Genomic DNA, 19,999 nt, shown 5'->3' on the forward strand with positions numbered 1-19,999 from the left:
TATGTCTTATGCATCTGGAGGCCAGAAGAGGGCATTGAATTTCCTAGAACTGGAATTATAGATGGTTTTGCACCCCAGTGTGGGCACAGGGTATCAAATCTCAGTGCTCTTAACGACTGAACCATCTTTCCAGGTCCCCAAATTAAAATTTAAAAAATGCAACAAGCCAATAACTCTTTGTATGTCCCGAGGCCTCTGACAATCTTTCAGCATTTTTTAAGCCTTCACTAGGGAATTTCCTTTTCATTGCATTTAAAGTTTTATAGGATCAATAATCTCAAAACAACATAAAACTAATCTAAGAGAGGAATTAAATTTATCTTTAAATTGCTGTGTATTGCATTGAGTTCTGTAGCTGTTATTGTTAATTCTTGTAGTAATCCACTGAACTTTCATTATTGGCTTGGCCAGGAATTGGACACCCGAGGAACCACGGAAATTGCAGCTGCATCCTGGCGGCTGAGACCCCTTTAAGGTTAAACATCCAGCAAGCTGTAGCCAGGTTCTTGTTGATATACAGTCATGTATATATATCTGGGTATCACTCCCTGGGTCTTGAAAAGGTCCACGCAGAAACGGGGCTGATGTTTAAATTTCTCTCTATTAAATGGACCAATTTATTCTCCCCAGTGCCTGTGTGTGTGTTAAATTAATTATTTATTATATATACAATGTTCTTCCTGCATATATATATATGTACACACATACATACATACATACATACACACACACACACACACACACACACACACGAAGAGAGCACCATGTGAGCCACCATGTGGTTGCCAGAACTGAACTCAGGACCTCTGGAAGAGTACAACCAGTGCTCTTAACCCTGAGTCACCTCTCCAGCACACCTCCAGTATATGTTTTAAGCTTCTAATCCCCCAAGTGACTATATTTGGAGAAAGGACTTTTAATGGGGGTAATTAATGTTCCATGAGGCGCTAGGAGCTATAATCCAACATGACAGGTGTCCTTTAAAAACAAAGTACCAACACACACGGACAAAGGAGACAAACCTGTACAGACAGAGGTGGTGGTCTGTGAGCCACAGAGAGAAGCCTGGCCAGGAAGCGATGCTGCTCTTAACCTTGGACGGCAGCCTCCAGATCTGTGAAAATGGCATCCCTGTTACTCCCGCTGCCCAGTGTTGGCATCTTGTCAGAGAGGCTGTGCAGATCAATACCATGCGACTAAGATTCTTGTTGTGTAGTAATAAACTCAAGGGACTAGTGAAAGAGAATGTCTTTAATATTCAGTTCTGCAGAGCCAGTTGCTAGTGTAGAAGAAGGGCAAAAATGGCTGGAATATTGATTTCTGCGGGATGCTGGCTTCTAAATGGGAAGAAACTCCTGCTTCTGACAGACACAAACTTCACAGTCTCCACACCTGACAAGCACAGTAACCACCTCAAGGTGCCTTATCTGATGAATATCCCCAGGCTGTGACACTTCCTTCTGATTGGAGGGATCAGTCATGTAGCAGCTGCCTGCCCCGGAGAGTCCTGAGACAAGTGGGCGCTGCCTGCCAGCTAAGGTAGAGAGAGGCCTAGAACCTCTTGCTTATCTGTGAGTCTTAATGAGTTCTAAGCATACTGTATTCTGAAAACTAATCATAAATGATTTATTTCTTAGGATGTGAACATACCGTCTCTGACAGCGCCATCTAAATCAAGTTCTTCTCATTATTCTTCCATCTCCTCGTACAGAAAAAAAAAATACACTACTCAGCATTATATATGTATTCCTTCAGGAGGTTAAGAGGCAGTAGAGTATGCAGAGTTCCTTTTGGGTGACAGGATCAAATCCAGATTCTGCTATTTCCCATGGTGCCATCTCATTATGAAAACACGAGTTTCTCCGTCTCTAAAACTGTTGTGATGGAAATGGATAATAAGTATTTCAGGGACCGGGGAGATGGCTCAGTTGGCAAACTGCATGCTGTGTGAGCATGAAAACCAGAGTTCAATCGCTAGAACCCCCCTTTTTTTTTTTCTAATCCAGATGTGATAGTAGATGCTTATAATGCCAGAGCTAAGGAGGCAGAGACCAGTGAATCTCTGGGGTTTGGTGGTCAACCAGCCTCTGGGGTATTAACCAATACACCCCAAGGAAGCAGGAGACCCCGTCTCAAATAAACAAACAAACCCAAAGTGAATGATGCATAAAAAACAATACCCATGGTTGATCTCTGGATGGTGCATAAGAAACAATACCCATGGCTGACCTCTGGCCTCCATACACACTGATAGGCATGGTCAGGGGCACACACACCCTTCCACCATGTACACTGTACACACAAAACAATATAGTTTCCACTTCGAAAGCACTAGAATTAGAATGAAAGAAGTTACCATGTATGTGCAAAGCCTAGATTAGTCCTTGGGACCATGTGACTATTCAGCAGTCTTCTGTTGTTTATCGGCTGTTAGTCCGCGCAAATGTGCAGTGTGGACAGGAACTTTGCCTTGTCCTTAAATGTTGACAGTGCCGAAACCAGGGCTTCTGAAGCACGCGCCAAAGCCAGAATAAATATTTATTACCTTCAAATGTGAATGGCAAAGGCCTGTGGGGCTTCTGTTTAAGTCCACAAAGCAGCGACCGCTCTATTACTTGAAACCTAAATTTCTCCTGATCTCAGAGTCCTTAATTGTGTGTGTACTGAGGAAGTGCTGCCAAGTGATGACACGACTTTAATTGGCATAGGTTAATATGCGAAGTTCAGAGGGCCAGTTAGCAAGAGCCAGAGAAATACAGGTACAAGCAGACTTAACGACTTAACATTGACATTGTGAGAGAATTCCCATTTCAACAATCTTACCACCCACGTAATGAAACTAAACCAATTTCATCGGAAATTGGTGACCTTGATTTCTGTTCCTGATTTTTTTTTAATTGGCTGTGTGGCTGTACGCAATCGGATGTTCTAGCAAACGGTCCACAGTGCTTTGGCACCTTCTGCTGATGAGCTAGAGAAAGTTTCTGGCTCAGGGAGAATCCAAGGCAGATGTCTGGTGGCCTTGGCGCGTGGCTTCTGTAGGTCGGTTAGCCACAGACTCTTGAGCAGCAATCGTTACTAAGAGCCATGGTAGGAGACAGCACAGCAGGAACTAGGAATGCTATCCCAAGTATCAGCTTCTGTAAACTGTGTATGCCATATGTCATGGAAGTCAACAGTGGCAGCACTGGTCACCGAGGAAACCAACAGGACAGTTTAACCCCCCACGAGATCTGCTCCTCTAGCTGCACCAATGTGGATTGGCCCAGTTATACTAATGGTTATTCCTCCACGGAAAAGAAGCCTGTAATGCGGGCACATGCCTTTAATCCCAGCACTTGGGACAAAGAGGCAGGTCTCCGCTAGTTTGAGGCCAGCTTGGTCTACAAAGCAAGTTCCGGGGACAGCCAGAGCTGTTACACAGAGAAACTCTGTCTTGAAAAACAAAAACAAAACAGCAACAACAAAAACAAAACAAAACAAAACAAGAAACAAACAATGACCAAAACCAAAACAACAACAGAAAAGAATGAGCTACTCTCATGCCTGTCTTGAACCCCTTCTTTCTATCAGGTCCTCACGGGCTAGAGATTGACATCTACATGACTCTGTACCTTCCCACCCACCCAAACCTGCCAGTTTGTCTAAGGCCAGGTCTAGCTTTATGTCCTGGCCATCACCATCCTGGGAGCCACACAGGACATTATGGATGAGAGCATGGTCTCTGGATGGAAATCGTGGCTTTGGAATTTACTATACGCAAGTATGGAATGTGCCAAGGCTCTTGGCCTCATTTCTTCAGCCATAAAATGAAATCCTTCTTTATAAGTTTACCATGAAAATTAAAAGAGATCATAAACAAAATGTTCAGCCAGACCTACAGTAGGTACCATTGTTATTAGCGGCACTGGTGAAATTTACTTCTGCCTACTCAATTAGTCACTGAGGGCTGCTCTTTTATCTCTGTCCCCGCCTCCTTTCCCTTCTGCTATCTTCTAGCTCATATCCATTACATTTTGATTTCACACTGAGATAAACTAAGCCACTGTCATTTCATCTACTTTTTAAAGAGTTGCCATTTATTCCTAAAAGAGGAGTCTGTACACATCTAGAATCGAAGACCTTTGGTGGGTCTCCCTTGTCTAAACAGCATTGCCCTAAGCAAGGCCTTCAAGAGTCTGGAAGCTCTGATACCTTTCTTGTTTGTTTTTTGTTTTGTTTTTCTTTTTTTTTTTTTTTTTTGGTGCTGTTGTTTTACTTCAACTCCCAACATGCTCCGTCTTTCTGCCATTGTCAATTCTTTCCCTTCCTCCACAACCCTGTCAGCCTTCTGACTTGTGTTTGTGTGAAGCGGACTGCTTTAGCTATTCAGACTCTAAACAATGCTATCTATCTTTCTCACGACCTCAGCCCAGTCCCCTCACTGGAAATAGTCAGTCCCACCCCAGAGCTTTGCTTCTATGTGGATGGGGCTAATGGTGTTGTCATTCACATTCGCCATCTCTGCCCACACTCAATTAAGTCTAGGCATCCAGGCAAGCCTTGCCGAATGGACTGAAACAGAGCCGCCTTTTAGCAGCTGCCTGACATTGCCCGGGTATGTCTCCAGCTCAGGGAGCTTCTTTGAAGACTGACACTTTACAAATCAGCATCCTGGTCCAGCTGAAAGAGCACCAAAGAGCCATCTCGACCGAAAGCACGCAAGAATCCCAACAGCAACATCTCTCTGTGGAAAGAAGGAAATAAAGTTCAATGAATGCAGGCTCAATACTGGTGTTCTAAAACCTTCCTTCTTTGTCTGATGCAGACAGAGATGCTGTCAACTGTCATCTGCTTGGGAATGACCCTCTCCAGTTGAATTTTTACTGAGGGGGCAGATTTCAAAGCTGGGACTGTGCGGCCACGGAAAGTCCCAGACAGAAGAATGTAGGTGGTTCTGAAAGTGCTGTGTCATGGACTCCATCAGCTGCCTACCAGCAGTGACCTAAGGAGTGGGACAGAGAGAGGATATAAGCCAGGAATGATGCCCCAAACATGGCTGTCCATCTCCCTCAAACGTTTGCAAATTCTGTAGAGATCCTTTGAATCAAGAAGCGAGTCTTTTAATCAGCCCTAGTAGTTCAACATCTCTGGTAATTCGCCACTCATCTGGCACAAAGGAACTTAATGGTAGTCAACCACTGAGGGAACCTTGACATTTGCAGTTGACTTCCTTTATTATTCCAGAGGAGTTGTCATAACACCCATGTATCCTGCATTCAGGGCCAAGACAAGTACGAGGGGACAGCACCCCTGGGTGTGAGCTCCAGCAGCCAGGAAAAGGCCTGGCCACCATCCACACCACCACTCACCCTACTGGCTTCCTAGACGACAAAGGGGAGGGGCTGTGACCTCTGCTTTGTATACCTAGCTTCCAGACCAAAGGTCAGCTGCTAGTAGAGTTAAGTGATTGTTAAATAAGTGAACAAATCAATGCCCTTTCCAGGGAAGTGCTCAGAGAGGGACCATCCAGGCAGTTTAGCATGAGGGAAATATGTTTTTCCTTTCCCAGCGTTTGTTACATTAACTAGGTGCATTATTAGGATGACTATTCTGTCATATTTAGCTCTGAAATTTAGGAAATGGAGTAAAAGTTTTTTCTGTGTCTGGGACTATATAGGAGGAACAAACACATAGCAAGATTTGCTGAAGTCAGACACTGAATCTCAGCTTGTCAGAGCCATCCCAATTTCTGCTGGGAGATAGGTATCTCAGGGATAGCTTGGGAGACTTACTCTTCAGTTTCTCTATACCCTGGAGCTGAGTTACAGAGTAACCCGAAAACAATGCTCCAGAATTCACCCCACTAATAAACCAGAGCAAAGTTCACAACAAGTTCCATGGATAGAAGTGTGGAGCAAAGGCCAGAGCTCCAGGCAAGGGCTACCACAGAGCAGGGACAGTCACCTGTCTTGAGAGAGGATCTCTTCGTCAGCCCCAGCTGTGGCAGGCCATGAGCTCTGTGCTATCCATCGTCTTGCAGGAACTCCCAGGCCCGTTCCTAGTCCTGGGGATCTTCCTGCCTGTGACTTTGCTGCTTTTCCTCCTGATTGCCTACTTCAGGATCAAATTGATGGAGGGTAAGTGTGAAGCCCCACAAAGAAAGGATCATTCTTAAAACACACCAAAGCTCTGAGAAGCTGGGGAAACTTATCTTTTTGATTGACAGATATTCTCTCCCCCCAGCCCTCCCTTAATATCCTATCTCTGATGAACCAAAGTTTGATACTTTCAACTCTGTGGGTGGTAAGGTAGGTAGGGTTTGACCACTTGTTATAGGGACTTCTTCTTTGTAGTTCCTGGAAGACAGACAACTGTGAACCAGCAAACTAGACAGGGGGTTGCTAGTTTATCTCTTAAGGCAACACATTCATAAGCATTTCGCTGTTCATGGTCTGTGTCTTCTATGTGTCAGATGTATATGTGTGTCATAGTGCTTGCAAAGACTACTGTCAGTTACATATACGCTGGGTTCCCATGGACACTGAGTGCCCCTGGGATAAGTTTGTTGTAATAGGAATGGCGGTCTGTGTCCCACCACCCGACTAGCTTTACCCAAAGTAATTACATGGAAACGGTATTCTTTTAAACACTGCCTGGCCCATTAGTTCCAGCCTCTTATTGCTAGCTAGCTCTTACATATTGATCTAACCCATTTCTAATAATCTGTGTAGCCCATGAGGTGGCTTACCAGGGAAGATCTTAACCTGCATCTGTCTGGAGTGGGAGAATCATGGCGATTCTCTGACACGGCTTCTTTCTCCCAGCATTCTGTTCTGTTTACTCCGCCTATCTAAATTCTACCCTATCAGAGGGCCAAGCAGTCTTCTTTATTACTTAACCAATGAAAGCAACAGATAAGATACAACACCCACCTCCACCATAAGTTAAAGGCTTTGGATGTCAGAGCTAGGAACATGTGTCCATTGTATCATTCTCAAGTCTCACCTCTACTGCTTCTTTGACAAGGTAAACTTCCACAACCTCAGAAACGTATCAACCATGAAATGAGACATAGAGCAGGTCAACACAGTCTCACAGTATGTACACACTCATGTGTGTGTGTGTGTGTATGTGTGTGAGTATGTACATATATTCACATAAGTAAGTATATACACGATATATATATATACACACACTACACACACACATGATTGTGTGCATATGCACATAACATCCTCAGCCACCGAACTTCTTAAGAAATGTTCCAAGCAATTTGCTATCAGTGTTTAGCCAATGCAAACTGCTAGATACCAGACTGGAGCAGAAACTTCCCAGAATACTATAGTCTTGTTGTATTTTTAAAAAAGACAAAATATATTCAGAAGCTTACAGTGATCTTCCATTGGCATGTACGTTCTGGATTAAGCTGGTGTTACAGAAATCAAAAGAGCTGGACCATGTTTGAGAGGCTACTTTTTGATTTGGTTTTCAGTAAATATTAGAAATCTTAATGGGCTCATTTTATTAATGCCTGCCTCTTAATTTGGAGAGTTTCATATTAAACTACTGAAAAAGCACATTTGAGAGCTAGCCAGGGTTGTGCGCAACAACCTAGCACTCTGGAAACTGAGGCAGAAGGTTTGCTTAAATTTGAGCAAGCCTGGGTTACAGGGTGAGAGCCTGTCTTAAAACACACGCATTTAATCCCAGCACTCAAGAAGCAGAGGCAGGTGAATCTCTTGAACTGGAGGCTAGCATGGTCTATAGAGCGTGTTACAGGACAGTTACAGAAAAACCCCGTCTTGAAAAAACAAAAACAAATGGAAAGTCCCTGCTCTTCTACAAAAACTTGCCAAGTTCAAGCAATGCCTTCCTGTACGCTATTAAGCAATTACAAATAACTGGTGCCAGCAGCAGAACAAATAGGGACACTTGTGTCTAAGATGATACTTGGAACACAGAGAACATAGATTGCATTTCAGAATGCTGCTTCCCATCAGAACCTACTGGAGAACCCTGTAGCTGTGTTTTTTAACCTTTCTAATGCTGCAACCCTTTAGTACAATTCCTCATGTTGTGGTGACCCCAGCCATAAAACTGTTTTCGTTGCTACTTCATAACTGTAATTTTGCCAATGTTATGAATTGTATATAGCTGTGCTTTTCTGATGGCCTTAGGTGACCCCTATGAAAAGGTCGTGTCCCAGAGGTTGAGAACCACAGCTGTAGCCTTTCATTTTCTGCCTCATTTTTACAAACAGCTCTCATTCAGGGTGATTAAGGGATATTGCACCATGCTCTACATGAAGGACCCATGTGATAATTTTTATTTTTGCTTTTTTTTTTGAGATAGGGTTTTTCTGTGTAACAGCCCTAGCTGTCCCAGAACTAGCTCTTGTAGACCAGGCTGGCCTCGAACACACAGAGATCCGCCTGCCTCTGCCTCCCAAGTGCTGGGATTAAAGGCATGCACCACTACCACCTGGCAAGCCTTTTCTTTATGAAGTGAGTCACACTGTTTACTATCCCCAAGATCAGTCTTCTGGAAATTCTGCACCCAGATATTTATGATACTCCAAAACTAGGAAGGAACTGAAAATCAAGACTCGCAAACATTCGCAGCAGGGTTCCTTCAGGCTTGCCCATTGGCTCACTGCCCAGGAGTGCAAACATTTCCCGATGGAAGATCCTTCACAGTCATGAACTGACCAATGTCAATAACAGATACCAGGGTTCCCACTAATACTGGGAAGTAGAAGTGGGTGTCAGTCAAGGACTTAAGTTCTTCACATACTTAAGTTTTATCTCCAGTTGCTTCTTTAGCAAGATGAAATCTATAGTGTATCAAAAATGCATCAGGCACAAAATAAGGCGAAAAGGTCAGAAGAGTTTCTTGGATTTCAGTCTCTCCACAGCCTCTGCTCAATAGTTATGGTAAATTGAATGATCCTGTGGGACATTTGGTAAGTGGCAGAGTCTACAAAAAGAAAACAGCTTTTTTTTTTTTTAAATATCTTTTCTTATTCCTGGGAAAATATAACATGAAAAACATAACAGAGTACCCAGTGTTTTATGTAAGCATTTAGATATTTCTGAGGTCTAAGCAAATCAAACTCCTTCAAAACACCCCGGAAAAGCCAACCTGCAGTTGGAAGTGTGACCAGGCATCCCTGAAGACCGGGACAGGGCCAATGCAAACAAGGGGTTTGCTTAGTTAGGGTTTCACTGCTGTGAGGAAACATCAGGTCCAAAAGCAACTTGGAGAGGAGTTTATCTGGCTTAATATCCTGAAAGCAGGAACTAAAACCGGGTAGGAATCTAGGGGCAGGAGCTGATGCAGAGGCTATGGAGAGGTGTTGCTAACTGGCTTGTTCCTATATTCTTATAAAACCGAGGGCCACCAGCCCAGGGGTGGCACTGTCCACAATGGGCTGAACCCTCCTACACCAATCACTAATTAAGAAAATACCCTACAGGTTTCCTACAGCTAATCTTCTAGGAGCATTTTCTCGATTGAGGTTCCCTTCTCTCAGATGACACCAGCTTTAAAAAAAAAAAATAGCCAGGACAGTGCCGCTATCCACACTGATTGGTGTAGAACCGCCCAATGTACACCTATCACTGTGACTCTTGCATAATGACCTCCATCTGTCCTCAGCATATCACTACCTAAGTAATCTGTCTGGAGTTCAAGTCACAATAAAACCATATGACAATATTTGTAGCTCAGCAGCCCCAGAAGTGATGCTGAAGCATGCACATGAAGGGAACAGAATAACTAGTATACTTTGTCCTTTCTCCGCTCACCCCTCCAAATGACAGGATATACTAGGGAGCTTGTCCTAACTCCTAGGTTTTTCTCACGCTATGGGTCGGCTCCTTCCCTCTCAAAACACTTTGCGCTTTGTAGCATAAGACTGAATGCGGAGGGCAGTAACACTGGGAGCCTCACATGATGGGGGGGAGTCTGTGGGTGACATCCTTTAAACTCCTTAAAGCTTGCTATCTACCTCTAAAGTGCATTCTACCTCTAGACGGCCACCAGCCATCAGTCATTCAACAGATATTTGTGAATCTACTTGAGCATTTTCCCATTCTTATGACTGAACACCACAGACTTATTTTTAAACAACAAAACCTATTTCTTACAGTTCTGAAGACTGGGAAACCCAAAGTCAAGTGGCCCCATCCGGAGAGGTTCCACTTGCTAGTAGAGAATCTATGGTCTAAGGCAGCACACAGTAAGAGGGATGTAACTAAAAGACAGACACAGGGCTTCTCTGTGTAGGTTTGGCTGTCCTGGAACTGGCCCTGAAGAACAGGCTGGCCTTGAACTCACAGAGATCCATCTGCCTCTGCCTCCTGAGTGTTGGGATTAAAGGTGTGCTCCACCAACCCCTTGACTCATAGTTCTGCTCTTAAAGGCCTCATCTGGGCCTAGAGCTTTAGAAATCACAATGAGCATTAAGTTTCAGTGTGAGCTTTGCTGGCAAATCAAATTCCAGTACTACTATATACTATGGCTTGTCCTAGGCATATAGACTTTTGGGACCAAGAGGAAACAGTCTTCCATTTATCAAGCTACGAAATGCATCAGAAAAAAATTAATCCAACATCAGATATGCAAATCCATATTTTTATTTTCTGATCTTGGCCTCAGACCAAGTTAAGAATAAACTCTGCCCTTGAACCTAGCCAAGGCTGAATCCTGACCTTTCATTTTAAGTCTTTTCCAAAATGTCAAAGCTGAGACCTCTCACCAGGCAGGATCTTCTAAATACCTAAGGGATACCCCAGTGATGAAATAAGCCACCTTCCCATTTTCACCCTCTATTGTTGGCTCTCAATGAAGTAAGTACATCCAGGCTGTAGGCAGGAAACCCAGGAGTATGGGAAGCACCATTTACTTCAGTGTAACAACTCCATGCATCAGGCAGTTAAAACAAAGGAGGTCTCATCTGCGGCTTATTGCTTGAAAACTGTAGCTTTTTCTGTAGTCATTTCTAAAGGTGTGTAGTATTGCTCCCTCTCCAGAAGGCAAACGAGATCCCTTGGCCCCAAATTAAAACATCACCAGTTTTATCCATCTAACAGCATCCATTTAAAAATTTTAAACATATGGACAAATGTCATATAGTTAATCTTCTACCCAGGGCTACAGCAAAATATAATCATTTCTAGTTTGTTTCTGTAAAGAGAAGGACATTGACATATTCACAGAACCCCAGAGTCCTACACTCCAAAACAGAACACCAGCTTGTGTGCTTCATATATCCTAAGGTTAGACAGAGCATCATTTTGAGATGTGATGGGTAGTGAGTGGAGGTAATGTCATCACTCAACATTAATCCCTACTCTTCAAGCCTTGAAGGTAATCATGCATGGAAATTTAATTAGTATGTAGAGAACATCAATTTTTCTCACAAAGGAAGAAAGAAATTCTCTAACATCCTGCACACTTTAGTTTGTCATTTGCCTTGAGAAACAGCTCTTGGGGAGGAGGGCTGAGTCTTAAAACGTTCTAGAAATAGCCAGACCCTCTATCATCAGTGCCATGAACATTTATCATCCCCTAGGGTGCAGGTTGTGATCTTCATTTCTCTTCAGTATTCCAAAATCACCACATCTAGTACCACCACCTTCCAAAGCATCAAGAACAAACTGTGCTCTAAAACAACCAATAGTACAAAAGCAGTCACTTTATTAAAGAGTACCTGCTGAATGCCCAAACATTTAGTTATAGAATAAGTAAAGCTAATTAGCATTTGAATCTGGAACACAGTGTCTCTACATAATCTAAAACTTCAAGCCTCCTCACCTTTAAGATAGAAATAACAGCAGCAGGGGTTAGTGTGAGTAATGAGCTGCTAGAGAATGTAGCTGATTTTTTTTTTGTTTTTTACTCTTTGGGGGCCCACCGCCAAGCTCCCAGATAAATATGTGGGGACTTGTTCTTATTTATGAATGCCCAGTCTTAGCTTGGCTTGTTTCTAGTCAGCTTTACTAACTTAAATTATTCCGTTTCTCTTTAATTTGCCTCTGGCTTTCCACCTTAATTTATTCTATGTATCTTTCTTTTCTTCTTATTCCATGGCTTGCTATGTGAGCCCTGATGTCTTCCTCTTTTCCTTTTCTCTCTCCTTCTTCCCTGGATTTCTCCTCCTATTTACTCTCCCTGCCTCCCAGCCCCACCTATCCTTTCTTTTGCCTTGCTATTGGCCATTCAGCTCTTTATTAGACCACTCAGGTGTTTTAGGCAGGCAAACTAGCACAGCTTTATAGTGTTAAACAAATGCAACATAAAAGAAGGCAACACATCTTTACATCATTAAACAAATATTCCACAGCCTAATCAATGTAACACATCTTAAACTAATATTCCACAACAACACAGGGATTCCAAACAATCCCCATGCTGGAAAATGGTAAACCGTTATTACTCCCGCTGGCTTATAAATCCCAAGAAATCACCATTTGTGTCATTATATGCATCATTAAAATTGCCTTAGAATAATTAAGACACCCTAGGTGACACACCTGGACGGCAGGAGACAAGATAGGAAACCTGGCTGTCTGGCTCCACAGCTAGCTTTCTTAGCCCACACAACACCAGGCAGGTTTCCTATCAACTAATTTTTTGTTTGTTTTTTGACCCAGGCAAATAAACTCACTACCAAGTTGAAAGACAACTGCAGAAAATCTATGAACAAGGGAAGAATGTTTGCAAAAACTTTGGATGGGTTGGTCTCTTAATATAGCTCAGGGCATGTCCTCATTTGAGAATATGGAGCAGCCCCTAAGCATCCAAGATAGGTAGGAAATGTTCCCTAGGTGCATGGTAAAGGACTGATGGAATAGATTGAGGTAGATACCAAGAATACTGTCAAGGCCAATTTCGTAAGCATTCTATTAGTTAAGTGATGTTGGTGGCTATGAGAGGGGTGGAGTGCTGTTTGGTGTACCAGGAACATATACGATTATATATTAAGATCTCAACAGAGATTTCAAGGTTAAAAACAAATCTGGTTCCTGACATACTAGTTGAATACAGGAGCAGGGAGAAGGCCGTATGCAAAGCAAGCAGGTGGGAGTCGACAATGATGAGAGTAGGTCGGTAAGGCTATGTTAATGCTACCAAGAGGAAACTGGGGACTGGGGAATGCCAGTAGGTTTAGTAAACTGGTGTAAGTAGGATGCCACTTAAGACTTTTAATATTTTAGCAGAGCAGTTTTTATCTAAATGCTTTTGAGAGATTAAGAAATACATAGGCTCTGAAAAGTTGAAAGATTCCAAAAGCCTAATGTTCAAAGGGAAACTCAATAAGTTGACTTGTTTAAGGGTCACACATACCCAAGTATATTTTGGGAAAGGAGAAAGGACAGAAATCTTGATTCTCTAATTCCTATATTGGCCTACACACATTTAATAGTTTCCCGAATATGACAATCTAAACATCTACTAAACAGGATACTTACATGTTAATGATCTTTAATACATTGGTCATCTGTCCTAACCAGGAACATTCATTTGAAGTAGTTGAGGAGGGCCAAAGATGGTTCAGTGGGTAAAGGTGTTTGCTGTCAAGCCTGATGACCTGAGATTGATCCCTAACACCCAGACAATGGAGGGTGAGACTAATCCAAGCTCCCCTCTGATCTCCACGTGATGTGCCATGTTCATGACTACACATACAGAGAGAGAATATTCAAGTTTTTTTGTTTTGTTTTATTTTTTTTTTAATTTTTTTAAAGGAAGCTGAAGAGGTCAGGTCCCACCGTAGAGACCCATATAGCCCAGAGGGTTACCAGTCAGAAACACTGACCAATAGCTTCTAGCAGGTTGTCTACAAATTAACCAATATCCTCTTTCAGTTGATGAAGAACTGTCTCAAATTTCTGATCGCCAAAACAAGTACAGTCCTTCCCTATACAGGCGGATGAGACGAAGATGACTGTGGGGATCATTCACTGGACAAAGAACCATGAATTTCACAGGCCACAGAACAGTGGTCAACAGATCCATGGGGAAATGAGAACAATGGATACATCAGCTACTACTAGAGGACTTCTGTGTGATCTTCAGAAAGTACCAAGGACTTAAAATTTTCTTTCATATGCTCAATGCATGAGGCATATCTTGAGTTTCTTTTGTTATGACTGTGTTTATTTACTTGGAAGAGTGTTTTTAAAATAAAATTTGTAGACCTAATCATATTACTCTTTGAAAGCTCACATAATTTTCTCTTTAAAAGTAAGGAAAGGCTGAGAGAAATTAAATGGTGCTGTGGGAACTCCTTCAGCCAATATAGCCTTTAAGATACCTGCCCACTATGGGAGTGGTCTCATGTACTATAAATGCAGATGAAAAGCGGCACCAGCCTCTTGGCTGCTGGATTCCTCCTGTTCCCATGGCACACAGAGGACTGTGGATCACTCTTCTTTCTGTGAGTTTATCCTCAGATGAATAAACCTTTGTTATACTCCATTCCAGGCTATTATGGAACTCTTTTGTACGCCAACAAAATAGCAAAAGATGGTGCCTGGAGGAAGCCCTATGGACGCTTTACACCAGAGTCCTTCCATTTGGCCCTCTAGTCAGTCTGAAACATGGCAGTTTCAAACAGCATTCAAGACCTTTGTGTCTCTTCCTTTCCCAACTGCTTCATCTCTGTGGCGAGCTGCAACAAAGAAGTGGAGTCTCAATATTAGGTATGGGTTACTTACCAACATAGTTCTCTGTATGGTGGAGCTATTAAGTGGTACCAGGGAAAGGAAGAGAGGACAAATGCTCTTCTAATACCACAGGAGAATAATTCAAGTTTGTTTAAGTAAAACCCAAACGCCAGGGGACTGTTTCTAAATTGAAAGTCAGCATTTTACTAGCCAAATTCTTATCATTCATTGGGCTCTAAAGAACATAGATTGAAAAAGAAGCATTTAATAATGGAAAAAGAAGCATTTAATTCAAGGAGAAAGTTAAAACAGATTATGCTCACTACTATGTTCGCCAACCCGTTCTAGTTAATAGCAACAAAATGTTTAGTACACCCTATCCCTGGCTATTTTCTAACCTTTGCACATGACTCCATTGTGCTTTGAGTAGTTTACTTAAGAAACAGCCAGTGTGTGAGTGTGTGTGTGTGTGTTTAAATGCATCAATTTTGGCAGTGACAGTCATACAAGCATACAATTTTAATGATCAAAAGTCAGAACGTTCCATTGTGGCCTGATAATTTCCTGACTCTTCCTTTAGGCCCCACCCTGAAATTCTTCTCAGGCATCCAGTGAGTTTACTGGTGGCACTTCCATTTTAATAGTGTTGGGAGCTACTGGGAGCTGCAGACCCAGACCCTGAATTTTCTGTAAACAATTTGTTTTCCTTTGCTCTGAGCAGGCTGCAGCTGCTCTGAACATGAGACCCTGATAGCAGGAGAGTGGGTTCTGATGGGTCTGCAGCTGAAAGATCTCGAGAGCTGGGGCATAGCCAGAGCCCTATATAAGTTGCCCCTGAGGTCAATAAAGTTGGCATTTTTGTATCAAGAATGACCCATGTCTCCGCCTGTCTGTGAGTCTTTAATTCTCAGGCTGGTTCCCAATTCGTGCAACCAATCCCGTAGTGACACGGGAGCTACAGAACTGTTTTAGGTTTTTATATAATAGCACTCAATTATATCAAGAATATCTGTTGGGTCTTTCGAAGTTGGGTAGTTCCTAAGTGCTAATGCCATATGGAAGAAATAACACTATTCCTTCAGTTCTGGGAAGGATCTCTTTTTAGCCCCTGGTGGAAGCAGTTTGTGTAAAAATGCTTTCTTCAACAGGAGGTGTGAAAAGGACACAGCAGAGTCCCATCTTGGGCAGCTGCCAGCCAAATGTGTGGCTCAGACATCACAGTTGCTCCCTCTTCTTCCAGAAACAGAACGTCTGAAGCCCGAGCTTTGGCTTTGAAGGATGCTTGAGCAAGAGGTGCCAGGATTATAGGCACAATTCACCATACCCAGCTTTACACCTGTTCTAGTTTTTCATCTTTTTTGTTCTTGTTGTTTTTAATTGAATTAGTAACTTGGCAGTTTAATATTGCCCAAGATGATGCTTCAAAGGCTTCCAGAAGTGGAATGTTAGTCCATGGCCACTCCACATCCTGAACCTAGCCGGTAAGACAGAAAATTAGGCATAGAGGAGTACAGTACATGAAACGGTATTTGTAATCTCTTACCCACAATATAAAAGTTAATCCTTCCAAAGATTTCAGTGCTTTCAGGTAGCAACAAGAAAGTCAACTACAGAATTTTCCCGAAATCTCAAGTTCTCTGGCAAAAGTAAACCTTAGAAATCAGAATTCATACCTTATAACTGCCAGAATTTGGAACTGTTAAACGCATTTCAGATTAAAAATTTCAAAGCATGCTCTAAGATGCTATGGTTTGAATCTGCAATGTCCCCCACAGGTTCATGTGTTGTGCACTTGGCCCCCTCATTTCATTTTGAAACTATGGGTAGAGCCATTAGGAGGTGGGCTGTGGTTGGCAGAAATGGAACATTATGGCTGGGGTCGTGAAAGTTACACCTGTCCAAGGTCCTGCCCTAATAGGGAAATCTTTGTCAACCAATTATCTTTAAGAGGTGGGACCAAGTTAGGGTGTGGCTTTCTGGGTACCGGGCAGCCCAAAGTTTGTTCTCTCTGTGGTTCCCACTCTACACTGCTGAGCTTGGACTTCTTCCTTCCTGTTTCATGAGTTTGCCCTTATAATAAAGAAAAATATAATGGATCTATCTTTCAGTTAGCCTGTCTTTTTCTCAAGCCGAGATAATTCCACACTGCCCTGAATGCCTTGCTTCTTTTTTGTGCATTAAGAGATGAATGCCACACAAGCCTGCCTGTGATCTGCTCCCCTATGCTTGCCTCACTGTGACGGACTGTAACCCTCTGAACTAGTAAGACAAAATAAACTTCCTCCTTTAGATTCTGAGTTACCAGTGTCAGGTTACAGTGCAGATCCTACTGTGAATGACCTAAAAGTGACTGGGGCAGGAAGCAAACACTCGTAAGGATTTTTATTTTAATTAATAAGATTAAGGATTTAAAAATATTTCTTTCTACTTAAAAACTTCTAATCTGTTTCTTGAAACTCTTGGATCTGCTTTCCTACTTACTCTGCCATTTGGTCCAGTTTACAAGTGAGATTAAGACATTCTGAAAACCCCTTTGTCAGAACAGAAGTACAAGGTATTTTTAAAGATGGCTTTTATTGATGTTCCCACCAGGGGTAATCATCAACACTGTTCCGAGCGGCTCTTTGGGCACTATCTCACTAAAATGTTCCAGATTGCTCCAGGACCCCTGTTCATGCTGCCTCAGCAGAATAAGACTGATCTCATGCACTGAGTGCATTGCCTAGTCCACAGGTGCTGTAGAGGCACTTTCCATCATTGGTATTATCAGGAGGTCCGTGTACAGAAGAGTGCTCAGTCCCCATCACAGGAAGGTCAGTAGATGATTTTTATTTTTTTATTTTTATTTTTTTTTGCTTTTTTGAGACAGGGTTTCTCTGTGGTTTTGGAGTCTGTCCTGGAACTAGCTCTTGCAGACCAGGCTGGTCTCGAACTCACAGAGATCCACCTGCCTCTGCCTCCCAAGTGCTGGGATTAAAGGCGTGCGCCACCACCGCCCAGCAGTAGATGATTTTTTTTAATTTATTAAAGATTTCTGTCTCTTCCCCACCTCCGCCTCCCCTTTCCCTCCCCCTCCCCCAACCAAGTCCCCCTCCCTCGTCAGCCCAAAGAGCAATCAGGGTTCTCTGCCCTGTGGGAAGTCCAATGAGATCCCTAATACTAAGTTTTTGATGGAAAATATATGTACAGAAGCACATTTGGTTTCATAATATTCCAAGATTTGGCTAGCTGAGACAGCCTTCTCTGGAGAGTTGTTTCTGTAACAATTGGAAAGAATGTGAGAAAGGCCTTTCACAAGTTGAGACATAATTTAGTAGGAACAGATCTCAAAGAAGACAGCTTTGCAAATTATATTTCCTGTGCTCATTTTAAATGACTACATAAAGAATTCTATATAACATTTCAAAAAGATTGTACTCTGTTGACCATTTTTCTGTGTAAAGTGGTATGTCTTGGTGAGAGCTTCCCAGTAAGCCATTCCAATTACACTTGGATGAAGTCCCTCAGCAAGCTTGCTCCACACGGTGCATGGAGACACAGTGGACATAAAGTAGCACATGGAGCAGAACAGCAAGGCACAAATGGTGCAGCTGAAATCTTCCTGAATGTACACCAATTAAAGGTCAGATCTCCCTTGCAGAATTCAAACAAGTGAGGGGCACCATTTAACGAGGTACAAGGAATCTTTCCACAATGCTTTCACTAGTTCAGATTGCTGATGCTGGCAGCAGCAACAAATTAAAACAAGCAAGCAAACAAACAAACAAAAACAGAGCTTAACCGCTCTTAAAATGCTATTAAGTATTTTTAAAAATACTAGATTTTCTGATGGAAAAGTAGCATTCCAGTTTACTTCTTTGATGTTTCTAAAAAGAAGTGACAAGTTTATAGAATAAACAAAGTTTTATTTTATAACAGTATTACATAAAGCAAAATATCATTTAATACAACTTGATGCTGCTATAAATCTAACCTGGCATCATTAACTATACAGTCAAAAGCAAATGAAAGACATGTTCAATACAGTTAATAAGTCCCTATCAGGTCTCTGGTGTCAGCTTTAAATGGAATAGCTTTCATATAACCAACAGAACCCCCCACCACTGTCCCCAACCCTCTTATCCCCAGCATCTTCAAACCTGTGAGTTATCAAACTATCTTAAAGAGATATATCTGCTCAGTAACAAAAGGTCAGTTTTACATGTAGACAAAGTTTAATACAAAGCAAGTGTTCTACTCAAGTGTTCAAATAATGGGAAGTACTGAAACTGGAAAGGTTAAGAGAGAAAGCACTAAGGCTTTAATTTAAGCTGCCTGATTTTCTTTTAGTAGGAAAAGAGAAGGGCACATTCCGTGGTTCTCCTCCTGTTCTGGAATGCTGTGGCAAAGAGTATGTCTGAGAAGTACTGCACTGTGGGTGATGGTCTCTGAACACAGTGCTTGGTCAGTGAGCTTCATAATTCTCCAGTCTAGAGAGTCTCTGACTTTATTAAATATAAAGTCACAGGACTGGAAAGTCAATATAAAAGTCATCCATAGTGAAATTCCCAAATATTAGAAATATTTCAAGATGTAAAAAATGCTCCGAATTGCTATTAATCTGTCCTCATGCAGTACATCCACTGCAGTCTGAAAACTGCAGATACCGACTGTACGAGTACAATGGAAACTACTTCGAAGAGAGAAAACCACTATCTAAATTAGTCACAGAGTTTCCTTTCCATATAACAGCACCTGTTCAAGTGAACAGCACCTTACCAGCCCGAGCTGGCTTTGTTCACTGTCATTTGAGCAAATGAGTCATAAAAAACAGGTAGGAAAAGGAAACAAATACAAAACTCTTAACAAAAACCAAAGAATTAAAAAAGAAAAAAAGACAGAAAGAAAAGAGGAAGCAAGAATATTTAGAAGTGGTTATAAAACAAATAATATATTAGAGATACATGGGAACAGTATGGACCAGAGCTGTTAAGGTAAGGTTTGGTGTTGGCATTTTAATTCTTCAGGCTTCTGGCCATCGTTACCAGTTGTAGCACAAAACTGCTGGAGTAGTGGTGTGGCATTAAGACTTGGAATGGTCAAAGTTCTTCAGATTCATGAAGTTGAAGGTTGCTTTTAAAAAAATGACTCTCTAGGAAAGAAAAACAAACAAACAAACAAACAAACAAAAAAGACATAAAGCTTATTCCAAAAACAGACTTAAATAGAAAGTTAAGTAATCAAACTTTTCAATCAAGTAATCAACAGTTATCTGCCTATGTTAACAGGAAATAAACGTAACAGCTCATTCCAAAACTTAGATGCCTTATAATTTCTGGGAAATTGGCAAGTATAGACCTCGCAAC

At 42.0% G+C, this 19,999-nt stretch overlaps 2 protein-coding genes and 1 long non-coding RNA gene across 27 annotated transcripts in view; 1 reads left to right on the top strand and 2 right to left on the bottom strand.

The window, feature by feature from the left end:
* Positions 1–966: 966 nt before the first annotated feature.
* LOC126499144 (uncharacterized) lies at positions 967–13,833 on the bottom strand. Its single transcript, XR_007590999.1, has 3 exons — positions 6,731–13,833; positions 5,947–6,096; positions 967–4,726 (listed from the first exon to the last, which is right to left on the bottom strand). It is a non-coding gene; the product is annotated as an uncharacterized lncRNA (long non-coding RNA).
* Smlr1 (small leucine rich protein 1) lies at positions 5,993–14,466 on the top strand. The gene is made up of 2 exons (XM_050138230.1): positions 5,993–6,119; positions 13,854–14,466. Exons 1-2 carry the CDS (start codon positions 5,993–5,995, stop codon positions 13,931–13,933), a joined length of 207 nt encoding a protein of 68 aa, XP_049994187.1. The 3' UTR covers positions 13,934–14,466.
* Positions 14,467–18,538: 4,072 nt separating this feature from the next.
* Positions 18,539–19,999, bottom strand: part of Epb41l2 (erythrocyte membrane protein band 4.1 like 2) — a 167,898-nt gene continuing 166,437 nt past the window's right edge. For all 25 annotated transcript variants that reach the window (XM_050138229.1, XM_050138226.1, XM_050138225.1 and 22 more), the window contains one exon: positions 18,539–19,785. The gene's annotated coding sequence lies outside the window, so the exon portion shown is untranslated. The remainder of the gene's footprint in view (positions 19,786–19,999) is intronic.

Source organism: Alexandromys fortis, unplaced genomic scaffold (genome assembly GCF_014885135.2).
Source record: "Alexandromys fortis isolate MF-2015 unplaced genomic scaffold, M_Fortis_MF-2015_v1.1 scaffold_14, whole genome shotgun sequence".
In the NCBI taxonomy this organism is placed as follows: domain Eukaryota; kingdom Metazoa; phylum Chordata; class Mammalia; order Rodentia; family Cricetidae; genus Alexandromys; species Alexandromys fortis.

What these genes read in the sequence shown, in the direction of transcription:
- Smlr1 (XM_050138230.1), top strand. Translation starts at nt 5,993, where the DNA reads ATGAGCTCTGTGCTATCCATCGTCTTGCAGGAACTCCCAGGCCCGTTC. An exon ending in CAGGATCAAATTGATGGAGG is followed by an intron (nt 6,120 to 13,853) that starts GTAAGTGTGAAG and finishes ATCCTCTTTCAG; the next exon opens with TTGATGAAGAACTGTCTCAA.